General features: G+C 41.3%; 2 protein-coding genes across 3 annotated transcripts; one reads left to right on the top strand and one right to left on the bottom strand.

Moving 5' to 3' along the window:
• Window positions 1–250: 250 nt before the first annotated feature.
• map3k8 (mitogen-activated protein kinase kinase kinase 8) lies at window positions 251–5,360 on the bottom strand. 2 transcript variants are annotated; one of them, XM_088283186.1, is made up of 8 exons: window positions 5,204–5,360; window positions 4,349–4,714; window positions 3,898–4,068; window positions 3,099–3,360; window positions 2,228–2,334; window positions 1,589–1,756; window positions 1,011–1,257; window positions 251–896 (listed from the first exon to the last, which is right to left on the bottom strand). In XM_088283186.1, the coding sequence occupies exons 2-8, from the start codon at window positions 4,685–4,687 to the stop codon at window positions 772–774; spliced, it is 1,419 nt and encodes a 472-aa protein (XP_088139312.1). In that variant the 5' UTR covers window positions 4,688–4,714; window positions 5,204–5,360; the 3' UTR covers window positions 251–771. The 2 variants fall into 2 exon arrangements, with proteins under 2 accessions (XP_088139312.1, XP_088139313.1); XM_088283187.1 differs by having other exon boundaries at window positions 1,604–1,756.
• Window positions 5,361–5,642: 282 nt separating this feature from the next.
• Window positions 5,643–12,255, top strand: mtpap (mitochondrial poly(A) polymerase). Its single transcript, XM_088282325.1, has 9 exons — window positions 5,643–5,814; window positions 6,138–6,304; window positions 6,384–6,611; window positions 6,709–6,933; window positions 7,047–7,258; window positions 8,122–8,348; window positions 9,653–9,745; window positions 9,852–9,925; window positions 11,486–12,255. Exons 1-9 carry the CDS (start codon window positions 5,643–5,645, stop codon window positions 11,810–11,812), a joined length of 1,725 nt encoding a protein of 574 aa, XP_088138451.1. The 3' UTR covers window positions 11,813–12,255.
• The last annotated feature ends 201 nt before the right edge of the window (window positions 12,256–12,456 follow it).

Below are 12,456 nucleotides of genomic sequence, written 5' to 3'. Positions count from 1 at the left end.
AACTACTACTCTCCAAGTACCACCATAATGACCAGCATTAAAATACAGCAACGTAAAACAAGGCAGTGTTTTTCCCCTTAAAAAGTACATTTCATAAACCACTGAGACATGGATAGACTGAACATTAACGCTGCGCTTCATAACAGAAAAAATGGCCAAAAATCTAAACTTTTGGGTCAAATTTCAGTCATACTTCACAAAACACAGGTATCTGAATGGTTCCTGGAGCAATGTAAAGCAAACATTTGTTTGAATACTTGAATTTAATAAACAGCAAAAAGCACAGAACTGCTCATCTCACCGGATGTACAACACACAAATTGTGTATCACAAGATGATGTTATTTATATTCCACAGGAATTAAAATGAGGAAGTCCATGAAGAACTAAATGAGTCATGACTCCAGATTGCGCACATGAAGAAAATACTAGACAGACTATTAGGCATAAAGATTTAACGACATCACACACCCTTATAAAAAGAAAAACTCAAATTAAAATTGACTAAATGATAGCAACAATTCATGCACCCAACGACTGTCCTGCAGTGTTGTGAGTCACAGATGACTCCATCTTGAAGGATTAGCTAATTACTCATTGTGAGTCTTGTAAACAGGTCATCAGTGAGCGGTGTCCCCTGGAGCAGTCTATTGCTCTGACAATAAGCACTGGTCCGCAACAGTGAAACCGGACAATTAAAGAAGATTTCCTGTATATTATCAGCTGGCCTAAACCAAAGATCGCCCACATACATAAAGACCCGGTGGAAATGTTAGCCATATTCTGAAGTCGGGGGCCCTGTCACCAGCGGGCAATAGCCAGACAAGGCCCCTAGGTCGAGGTATAAGGAGCCGTTTCTCTTCAGGGGGCCGGAGACTTCAGCAAAGAGTGAAGTGTCTGTAGGGAAAACGGGAAAATACGGACAATTAATTTGTATAAATTGATCGACTAAAAAAAAAAAAAAACTTTTAATAGTTTGCCTCACAGAATAATCACATTGTGGCAAAGTACCTTGTGTGGCGTCATCTTGCAGGTTTTGCTGGTACAGCATGGCGTGGTTGGCCTCCTCCATTGCTGAGTCGAGACTCCAGCACCTGGGTTGGTCCTCTTTAGGCGGGTTGATGGCCTCATCCTTCAGCAGTTCTGATGCTGAGCTCCGAAGTTTCGGGTTCTTCTCCAAAGCTCGTTCCAGAAAAGACCGCATGGCCGGGCTGCAGTTCTCTGCTATGTCCTCCAGGGGGGGTGCTTGCTTGTGGATCTTGGGGAGGGGAAATTGAGCAAAAACCAACAAGTTTTGTCATAATACCCCCAAAACAACTACAAAGCTGTGACCTAGATTTTGTTTTCCGACTGATGCTGTTAGTTCTAACTTATTCAACTGGTTCAAAAGCGAGGTGAGATGATTAACAGGCCCTTCACTGAATCACACAGCTTCCTTATTCTATGTCAACAGTTTCAAGAGGAAGTGAGTAACCGAGTCATATTCATCAGCTCTGATAATCTTCTTTGAAACTGACCATGAGGAATGGAAAACACATGCCGGCTCAGATATCACATAAGGTGACATTAGGACATTTATTGAGGCTTACATTCAAAATACATACAATGTAGAGGTATGATGGGTATGCGGTGCGTGGATATCTTCTAACCCAGGGGGGGTTTCCAGTCTGCATGTGAATGATGGTGGTTCCCAGGCTGTAGATATCTGTTTTCGTATCATGTCCACGACACAAAACCAGTTCTGGACTCATGTACATCTGAACAAAATAAGGGCAGCGTTATTTGAAGGACACCAGAACACGAATCACGCATCAGAAGAACGTGAAAGAAAGAAAAAAAACAAGCTATGTGATTTGTCTTCACATCTAATAAAAACAAACAGGAAAACAAGTGCTAGCAGTGCATAATGAGTGAGTATTTTCCTGTGACAACAGATGAGTGAACCTTTAGACCCACACAGTCATCGTGTGTGGAAAGTAAACACAGTGGCAGCTTCTCTTTCTGTGTTGGAAATTCCAGCCTGCGGTGCAATTTTGGTTTTAACAGAAATGGGTGTCTGCAAGCATTTTGTCTCATATTATTTCTACTCGGAGCCTGCCTTGGGACTTTCCACCAAGAAAATCTGCAAGGAGTATAAGACCTCTACATGTAATCACGTGTGGGTCAACAAGAGTGTCAACTGTGACTTTAGTCACCGGAATGCATTGCACACCAGTTTGTTTTCTTACCTCAGTTCCTCTCAGGTCTCTTGGAATATAGAGGTCTTCAGTTATTTGCACAGTCAGGCCAAAGTCCACCAGGACAGCCTTGTCTGACATCAGGACAATGTTACTAGCTGAAGAGAGGAAGAGACGATAAAGTCATGTGACATGTGTCCTGATGGGGAGCATTACCGATACATTCCACAGTGTCGGTCCTGTGTAGTGTTATTGGTTAACTAAATGAAAACAAGCGCTTAACCCTCACAAGATAAGAAAAAAAAATCCCTACTTGTTGTAATAAATAGCCATATACCAAGAACAAAGAGCATACATTTGTATAACATCCTCAACTCATTCACTACCATTGACGGCTAAAGACGTCAAAGATCTTTTTCTTTTTTTTTTTGCGTAATTTTTAAAGTAACATTTTCGTCATAAAAGTGTAAGAATAAGTTAACCAATGTTAAACGTTCATTATTAAAATGTACAACCTCATGGATGTTTGACCTTAGAGTTTCCTTGTACCCACCCCAACAAAAAGTTTCTTCCTTGAGCAACACAAAAAAAAAAAAATCAGTTTCAGGCAAAGAGGCCGACGAAAGTTGCTTTGATCGCAACTTTTATGCTTTGGGTGATGCAGCTACATAACTTTAAACCTCTGCAAATCTGCATACTGAAAAAAAGCCAGTGTTGTAACGTCAAATTCTGTGAATTCTGTCATTATCAACAAAAATTACTCGATCTGACTGGGAAGGAAATAATTTTGGTAACCTTCTGAATTTACATACCAATCGTTAACATCTGAATCCTTTGTAACCTCGTATTGCATCCCTTCCCGAACCATTCTACATCTATTAAACTATTAACAAGTCATTTATTTCATTTTTTAGGCTCTTACGTTTGATGTCATGATGGATGACGTTGTGTGAGTGCAGATACTCCAAGCCCCGAAGGATATGCTTGGTCACCCAGATAATCTCAAACTCTCTCATTGGCCCACAGCTGTCTATCTTCTCCAGGACCGACCCGCCCTCGCCAGCCTCCATGAAGAGATGGACGTTCTGTTCCCACAGCAAAGCCCCATAGAGTTTGGCAATGTTCTCATGGCAGAAGCGAGCCTGGAACTCTATTTCAGCCGCCCGAAAGTTCTCCATGGTAATCTGTGAAAAATAATGTAAATGAAGGATCCAGTGTTTTTAATTGACTGTCAAGGCAATTTAATTTTTTAAATAAAGAATAAATGAACAATCCTAAAACAGAATATTAGATTAGAACGTGCAATATGAAGCGTCATATTATTTACTACACGGCATGCCAGTCATTAAGTGACAGTATTGTCAAACATTGTTATCTGATGGCCGGGAAATCAGTGTCAAAATAAATACACGTGCCAGTAAGCAGTCGCCAATGTATTGGCTTTATCGGACAAGGAAAGCCCAGGTTGTAAATATTTCCCATGTGAGACGACTGCGTATGAATTTGCACACGTGAGTACGGCAATAAAAGTGAAACAGAATATCCGTGGAGTTGTGTAATTGTTTCCATTACTTCAATTCATTTGCGTTGCTCAATTTGCCATACACGCAGTTTTTCAAAGTGCTGTGTTCCTCTTTTGCTTCAGGACAAAGAATGACATGATGGAAAACAAACAGACAAAAAAATCACACTATTTCCAAATACTTTCCAGCAGGACGTACCAGTTTACATGCCATTCTCTTGCGGGTCGTGATGTCCTGAGCTAAATGAACTTTCCCAAAGGAACCCTTAGGTACCAGATCCGAACCGAGATTCTTGTAGGTCAATTGCCAGGGAAACAGGAGCACATCCTTGTTGATCTTATAGCGCCCGTTCTTTACAACCATATCGTTCTGCAAAAAAAAGAAAAGTCATATCAAATTACTATTTAATAATAATAATAATAATAATAATAATATTCCCTTTATTAGTCCCACAATGGGGAAATTCGAGATTCGAACCCAGGCCTCCTGGGGAGACTGTGTCCTGAACGCGCCTTAGACCACTCGGCCATCCTTAAAATAATTACAATGTAACATCCTAACCCAACCAAATAAAACATTTTAAAAAGGTGCATTTTTAGTCTGGGCAGTTATCATTTCATCTTAATAATAGAGACAGAAATATACTCGCTTTATTTAGTAGTACTCCCATCTCCTCAGGCAGATGCTGCAGTGCTGCTGCTTGCATGCTGGAGAGCAGGTTGACAAAGGACAGGAGGTCAGTCACTGTCCCGTGCCGTACACTTCCAGCCCCATCATTGGTGTCCTCCTCTGACTCTTGACTCACAAAGTTTCCAATCTCTTCATTCCCATCAATTGCAACAGGGGACAAGCTGTCACCTTCAGACAACAACCTGCTTTCCTCATCTTCTTCCTCAAGCTGGTAGAGTGTTTCAGCAGCGTCAATAATGTCCTCAATATTCATGTGTGCCAACAGCAGTTCTATGTGGCTATCATAGTTGTACTCCATTTTGTTGGCATGGACTTGTCCCAAACACTGTAACAGACAGAAAAAATAGAATACTTTAGATCAGTTTATAACTAATAATTTGATTCACACAAGTGTTAGACTGGAAGTCTCCAGCTCCTCACAGGTCTATTAGCATGAAAACACATCAAAATCGTGCTGATTTATGCAGTTTTTTTTAAACATGGAATATAAATAGTCAATAGTTGCGTGTCTATTATATTGCCCGAAAATGTACTAGAAGCCCAGTACATCTCCAAAAACATTTTTAAATAAAAGTCTCAACACAAATAAATGACCTTGAATATATAAATGAAAATTAAATATCTGCAGAATTCTGACTAATTACCTAACCAATAGATATACGACGATGAAAGTTTCAACTCCGCTGCAAAATCCGTTACATCGTCTAAAAAATAGCAGCATAGAATTTGAATGCCAGCTTTTGGCCAAAAAAAAAACACTATATGAGGGCAAATTATCAAACGTTAAATAATAAATACAAAAGAGTGGCATTACCGTCGATATCAAGAGCGACTTCTCCCCATAAGTGCGCTTTTGGCGTCCACCTCAGAGACTGGCTGCTGTTTACCAGTCTGCTGCTCTTGAGGAACTGCCCAGAGTGCAAAAGAGGAAATGTATTATTGCGCATGTGTTTCAGTTTTCACCTCAACTGCGCAACCTTTAAGGTTTCGTTTTCCTTCTGATTTCTTCTGACACGAAAATCGAGCAATTCTTTTTACTAATGCTCGTGATATCTAACCCTAACAATTAAAGGCTAATAGTTAAATATCCATTATTGCTCTAAGTATAACATACGTATGCACTAATTAAAGCATAATTAGTAGTATAGTAGTGTTTATTGCAACCATTCGTGTTGTTTGTAAATTTGAAATCGCAAATTAAATTTGGTTTCTCTCGGTGGCCGTAGAAAGGGCAACACAGAAACCAACTGCGCATGCGTCGTACCACAACAACAATGGCGTCCTCCGTTGCTGGTCACAGGTTACATATGAGTGGAAAGCGCAACATCGTGAAATGTCTCCAAAAAGTGGACCGGTTTCTCTACAGAAGAGTCGGAACGACAGCTGTTCCAGCGCGTGCAGAAGTACCAACAAAGGGCGAAATCAGTAAGTAACGTTATTGAATTGTGTTCGAAATGTTTTACAGCACCTGGTAAGAGCGTGGTGCTGTAATAAATGAGTCATACCTAATGGATAACACGTATTTATCCAGTTTTATTTAGTTATGTCACTTCTTCAAAAGCGATCGTACATGCATTGAATGAATACAATTGCGACCATGCAGGCCTGCATCTTGCCAAAAAAGAGTCAAGTAGCAAATGTCATATGCAGTAATTGTCTAAAAAAGATAGTGTGTCAGCCTAGCAGCAAACATGTGAATACACTTGGACGCCATGCAGTTTGTGAATTCTTGCTTCTGTTCGTGGCAGATGAAAAGGATGGACGTCTGTCTTTTTACGCTGTCCAAGCCCAAAGACAAGAGCAAGCAGAAAGATCTGTTCTCATCAATTGCCCACACAAAACCAACGAGAAAAAGATCCTCAAGTATTTATCATCGCATGGTGATATTAACAAGTACTTTACTTATGAAAGCTATGTAAGTAGAAAACTTAATGCTCCGCAAATATGTTTACTAACTGAGATCCTAGATTGATTGTTTTGTGATTCTTTTCCAGGGCATGCATACAGTGGTCGAGTTTGCTTCGCGAGACAGTGTTTCGTCATTACTCGATGTGGCTGGTATCCCGAGTAACAAACATGAATCTATGGTTCCTTATAAATCAAGACTAATGACACTCCGAGGTCTGACGGAAGTAACCAACCAGCAGTCCAGTAAACAGAACCACCCACAAACTACCATTCCCATTAATGAGCTTATTCAGAGACTTTCTCAGGAGGAGAGTGTTAGTGCTTGTCCATTTGTGTGATTCCATTTGTAATATCTTAATATAATAATACAAAAACATGTTTACCATGGTACATCTCCGACTTTCCCCTCAGATAGACCAACAAATGATCTCCTTGACAGAAGCCTACCAGCTAACAGAGGAGAACAGCCGTCTGCGTTTCCTCGTCTGCTCTCTGCTCAAAGACATCGCCGCTGCTTATTTTCCAGAATGCTCCATTAAACCATTTGGATCATCAGTAAATGGCTTTGGAAAGCTCGGCTGCGATTTGGACATGTTTTTGGACCTAGATGGCATCAGTGGAAGGAATTTAAAGATAGTAAGAACACATATCCCAATCATAATCGAAAGTATTACCGAATTTTTATTATTTGAATCAGATCATAGAATAGATCATTGAGTTAGATATTAAAAAACTGTTTCATTGTGTAGCCAAAATCCGGTTTGACCTTGGAGTACCAGATGAAGCGGGCCACTTCAGAGCGCAGTGTGACACAGAGCATCCTGTCTGTCATTGGCGAATGCGTGGACCAGTTTGGACCTGGCTGCGTCGGTGTGCAGAAGATCCTGAACGCCCGATGCCCCCTCGTCCGTTTCGCCCACCAGCCTTCTGGCTTTCAGTGTGACCTCACAGCCAACAACAGGTCTCCACCGCTCCCATTTTCCATACTTTTTCAGAGCCAGCCTTTGCATTCTGACTTAAGGTCTCGAAATGTCAAAGTGAATTCCTTCTTTTGATGTTCTAACCACAACTGGCATAGTAAAACCCCTGAAAAGGAGGTAGGCGGGATTCTGTCCAGTGTTTGCGTAACTGAAACTATGCATGTGTTTATTTTTCCGTTTACTCTCTTAAAGATTGTTGAGATCCTGCTCTTAATGTGACACATGCATAGTGCCCACACAAACAACTACATGCTAGATAAAACTGAGAAAACCACCGTGTGGTTTCTACGGAAATAGTTGCAGGGCGTCTGTAGTGGGCGGATTCGAGAGGTGGGAGCGACTTCTCTCAACTCGTATCTTTCGGTCATAACTTCCTGTCTGTGCGGCGTGCTATGCTCGTGCAACAGGAAGAAACAAGTGTCAAGTTGCCATGTCAAAGAAAGGATTGCTCTCTAGTGGTGATGTAGGATGCCAGTTTCAGTGGCCAGAAAATGTTTTCATGACGTCTTAAGTCAGGGGATGTACATGATGGAGAATGCAAATGATATCGATATTTGTAGGGTAACTTGCTTTTTGTATCTTTATTTATTTATTTATTTTTTTTGGGAGTACCTCAAAGCCTTGATGAAAATTGAAAATACAGTAGCCCTACACAAAAAGGAGCATTTAGTTGAAAGGTGTTTTTCATTATTTAATTGGTATCTTGTGGGTGGCAATCATAGTCAAACCACTTTTATCCTCCCTGTATTTTTTTTTAATGTTAAAGACACAATTTTTCGGGTTTTTTTTGGCCATAAAATCAAACAACAGTGGGGCTAGTGGTCATTCTGCCTGTTGTCCACAGGGTGGCGATGAAGAGCTCAGAGCTGCTTTACCTTTACGGCCAACTGGACCCTCGGGTGCGCCACCTGGTGTTGACTGTGCGCTGTTGGGCCCGAGCACACGGAGTGACCAGCAGCATCCCCGGGGCCTGGATCTCCAACTTCTCTCTCACCGTCATGGTGCTGTTCTTCCTACAAGGAAGAGCAACGTCTATTATCCCCACTCTGGACCACCTACGAGACCTCGCAGGTACCACACAAAACAACTGTTATTTAATTGAGTGCTGGTTTGCATTATTATTACCTCTGCAAAAGCAGTTTTTTTTTTTTTATTATAAATGTGAGTTTGCCAGGCCACGTCAACCAACACTAGTTTGGTTTGTTGTGAGCTTATTGATTGTTGATTGACATTGGAAGTCATTTTCCAGACGTTAATGTATTTTAAATGCTTGTCGTACCTTCACCTTTCGCGAACAAAAAAAAAAAAAAAAGTACCCTTCACTGTACTGATTATTTTTCTATTAGGTGACTAACTGAATAATTGGAGAATTGGATGTCCTTGAGATGAATTATCTTGGTACTTAAAGCCCTTTATCGATAGTATCTACATGGCATTGACTAAAATTGAAATGGACTTTTCCTGTTTACAACTTCAGTATTGATTTTTAAAAAAATATAATAAAAATCTCTATTTGAATTTCCAAGCATGAGATTGCTTTAAAAATTCAGACAGTGTGCTCAAAAATTTCAGGTCCAAAGGCTGTAACACATGTTTTGTAACTCATCCCCTCTGCAATAATAAATGCATAGACAACAAAGAACTTGTCTGGACTGTCAATTCCAGATGCATTTGCTCAGCAGGGCATTAGCCATCCAAATAATTCATACTGAGATGAAATGAAATGGTTACGTCTCCGGGTTGCCTCAGTTAACCTATTGCCAATAACTGCAGACGAAATCTGTTTTTTAATTTTCTCTACATTCCAACAGCGATGGAATTTTATTGTTAGCCTCGTCTTGATTTGCCCTGTATATCGTTTGCTAACATAGCCAAACGTCACCATCATCGCAGACTCCCGCAAGCAAACTGAACCGTCTTCTTATTTCTCCCTCGCTTTCACCTTGACTGCTTGATAATTGCCCTCCAAAAGCAATCAGACCAACCCCCCCCCCACCCCGGTCGCCAGCGCCACCACCACCACCTGCTTCACTGCCTTTACCCCGTTTAGCAGAGTCTCGGTCACACAGAGTGCTTACCGGACAATAATAGGCCCATCACTCTGGTAAGGTCGATGACCCAAACTCCTTAGGATACACTTGAACACACACGGACGCTGCATCAGCCTCGTGTAGGTGACTGCTAACAAGGGCATCACCGGGCAGTCCCGAAAGGACGTGATCCATGCCCTCTTACGTTGTTTTTCTTTCACCGCTTTTTCCTCCGTGCCGGTCCTTTCCCTCGCAAACAACACCATCCGTCTTCGACTTATTTATAACCGTCACAGACCTTTAAAGCCCGCCATTTACCTTGTGTGCCCGCTTTCATCCGGCAAGGTCCCGCGGACAAGAGCGTGATCGAGGGGAACGACTGCACGTTTGTCAGCGACTTTGACAGGATCCGGCTCCAGAGCAACACGGAAACACTCGGTGAGAGCGCGAGCACACAGGCCAGGTTGCGTGGATACAGTTGGATATAGAGGTTTTCGCTAAACCGCGCCGCGACTAACGTGACTTTTCTTTTCCTTTGTCATAGAGAAACTGCTTTGTGAATTCTTTGAGTTCTATGCCACCTTTGCATTCAATAAGAAGTCCATAAATATCCGAAAGGTATGTATGACTGCTGTGTTGCCACTAAATCCTGACAAAACACAAATATGATGGAGTATTTTTTTTTTTTTTTACATAAATTGAGCATCATTATTTCCAAGCAAGAAATCTTCACTCCGCATCCTTTCATTACATCGTCGGTGCTGAGTTCTATCAGATCTGTTGATAGCGAAGGCAGCCTGCTTGCATGGAGGCTGTCAGCCCACGCAGATGACAGCTGCCCTTGTCTTGTCTGATTGATGCTGGCCCTGTGAGATCCGATGCCCTTGAGCCGAGATCAAATTTAGGAACTCCATCAGGCTGCAAAGCATTATTTACCTCAACCAAGGAGGTTGTGTTTTTTTTTTTACTGGCATTGATGTATCGTTTTGTCTGTCAACGGAGTCACACCACAACAACTGCTGCCTTTTTGGAGTATCGTAAATTACAAATGGTATACAAGCTAGGGCTGCCATTAATGCTCACTCATACCCAACAACAAAATATATATAAAAAATGTTTTTTATAAATTGAACTAGGCTGATAAAATAAATTCATTGCAGGATTCATTTTTTCGCAATTTTAAATTTAATTTCCTAGAACCAGGCTACACTAATGCACCTTCTTGTATTCTCAAACTTTTTTTTTTTTTTTTTTTTTTAATAACAGTAAGTGATTTATGTCACCTGTACTGTCGCCCTGCTAGCTACTCCAATTTTTCACTGTGGAAAAGGATAAATAAATAAATAGCCGACACATTCCATGCAGTGGAAAATGGGCTTCAAACGCCATCAAAATCTTTTTCAGAATTTTACTCATCTTTTTGACTAATGATGCTTTTTTTTTTTTGTCATTGAATCCCCAAACTTTGAGAATCTATTTCCAATTGACATTTTATGAAAAGTAATCACCACTGATTTGCTCCTGTATTCCTGTTCTGGGTCATTCATTTATTATCCGTTTACCGGTACTCGTTAGGTCCCCTCCCACACATTAGAGTCATGCTGACTGTGCATTACACTGGCCGAGACGCTGCGACTTCACGTGTGCTTGGTGTTTTAATGAATTGATGATGTAGATAAAGATAAACCCCGCGGCCCAATAAATGTAACTTTTGATACAACCAAGGAAGCTTTGCAGGGCTTGAGTCTGTAGGCTTTCGCTCCTGGAGGAACAGCTGTAAATCAGCTTTACTGTGCCACAATCTTCTGGTTGGCTCCACTGCTTTGACAAATAGCTTTGCCTGTCTGACTTCCCGCTAACCTCATATGGATGATTTGTTTGATGGGCAGGACCTATACACCACAGCCCATGTTTGAATCGGTTTTCTACCACATGATGTGAAAATTGCATATTTCCTTTCCGGTTGTCAAAATGTCCTCCAAGACCATATCCGTATTTATTTCTCTCTTTTGCTATCCTGGGGAGAGTTGGTCCATTTGGCCCCTGTGTGCCCCAGATACTTGCGGAAGAGGCAAAAAGCATGACCAACAAGATAGATGGACCATTACATACAGTACATGCAGCACTGATCACAAGCATATTTTAACCCGCCAGCCTTTCCTTCCTCCCTCTCTCCAGGGCAAAGAGCAGAGCAAGCCCGAGGCGGCCCCGCTGCACATCCAAAACCCGTTTGAAACAGCCCTGAATGTCAGCAAGAACGTCAACAGCACACAACTCGACCGATTCGTGGCTTTGTGTCAGGAGAGCGCCTGGCTGCTCCAGCAGAGCGACGCCATTGAACCCAAAGGGGGACCCACGCCCACACCGTGGGGACTCGCGACCCTTCTCCTGCCTTCGCAGGTCGCGGGGGTTAAAAGTCAAAAGAAGAGGAAAAGGGAGCCTGCTAGCGAGCGGATCAAGAGCTTGCTGGAGTCCCTGAAAAATAAAAATCAGACAAAGACTTGAAAACTCTTCACATTCATGGAAAATAACTTTATTTTATCAGCCACAATAATGCGACACCTTTATTTGGATGCAGTTCTTTACATGAGCACCGGAGGGTGCTATTGAGACTTTGAAGTGTAGATTGAGATGTCTGCGAGCATGAGCAAGGCAAGTGTGAAGTCCTGAGAACTTTATTAAAGGACCTACTGGATACACATTTTTATGACACGTTTATCTAGGAAAAATCGATTTACAGCTTTGTTGGTGGATCTCAATATTTTAATTGGTGGACTACAATTATTAATTATGATGCAGAATAAAATAGTTTGTCATTTAGGGTACCATATGAACAGAAGTTTATTTTCGAAGTCAGTCGATCCGCAACATTGAACTTAAAGCAGCAAAGCTCAACCGGAGTATTGCATGAAACTAGGGGAACTTGTGTTTAATAAAATATATCGCACATTTGTACAATGACGACATTTGCCAAACGTGTGATGGGTATTTCCGGCCATCTCATTGTCTAAAAATCACATTTGGATCAAAAAAAAAAAAACTGTTTGGATTTTATTAGCGTATAAGATACAAATGTAAGCTTTTTGGGGGGTTTTGGATGTCTTTAGAAAGCATCATAAGAAAAACAAGCTGAAAATGTTAAATTTGAA

The sequence above is a fragment of the Idiotropiscis lumnitzeri genome, chromosome 19 (assembly GCF_059441095.1).
Source record: "Idiotropiscis lumnitzeri isolate Australia: NSW breed Sydney's pygmy pipehorse chromosome 19, RoL_Ilum_1.0, whole genome shotgun sequence".
NCBI classification, from domain to species: domain Eukaryota; kingdom Metazoa; phylum Chordata; class Actinopteri; order Syngnathiformes; family Syngnathidae; genus Idiotropiscis; species Idiotropiscis lumnitzeri.
This window is presented reverse-complemented; position numbering and strand designations above follow the sequence as displayed.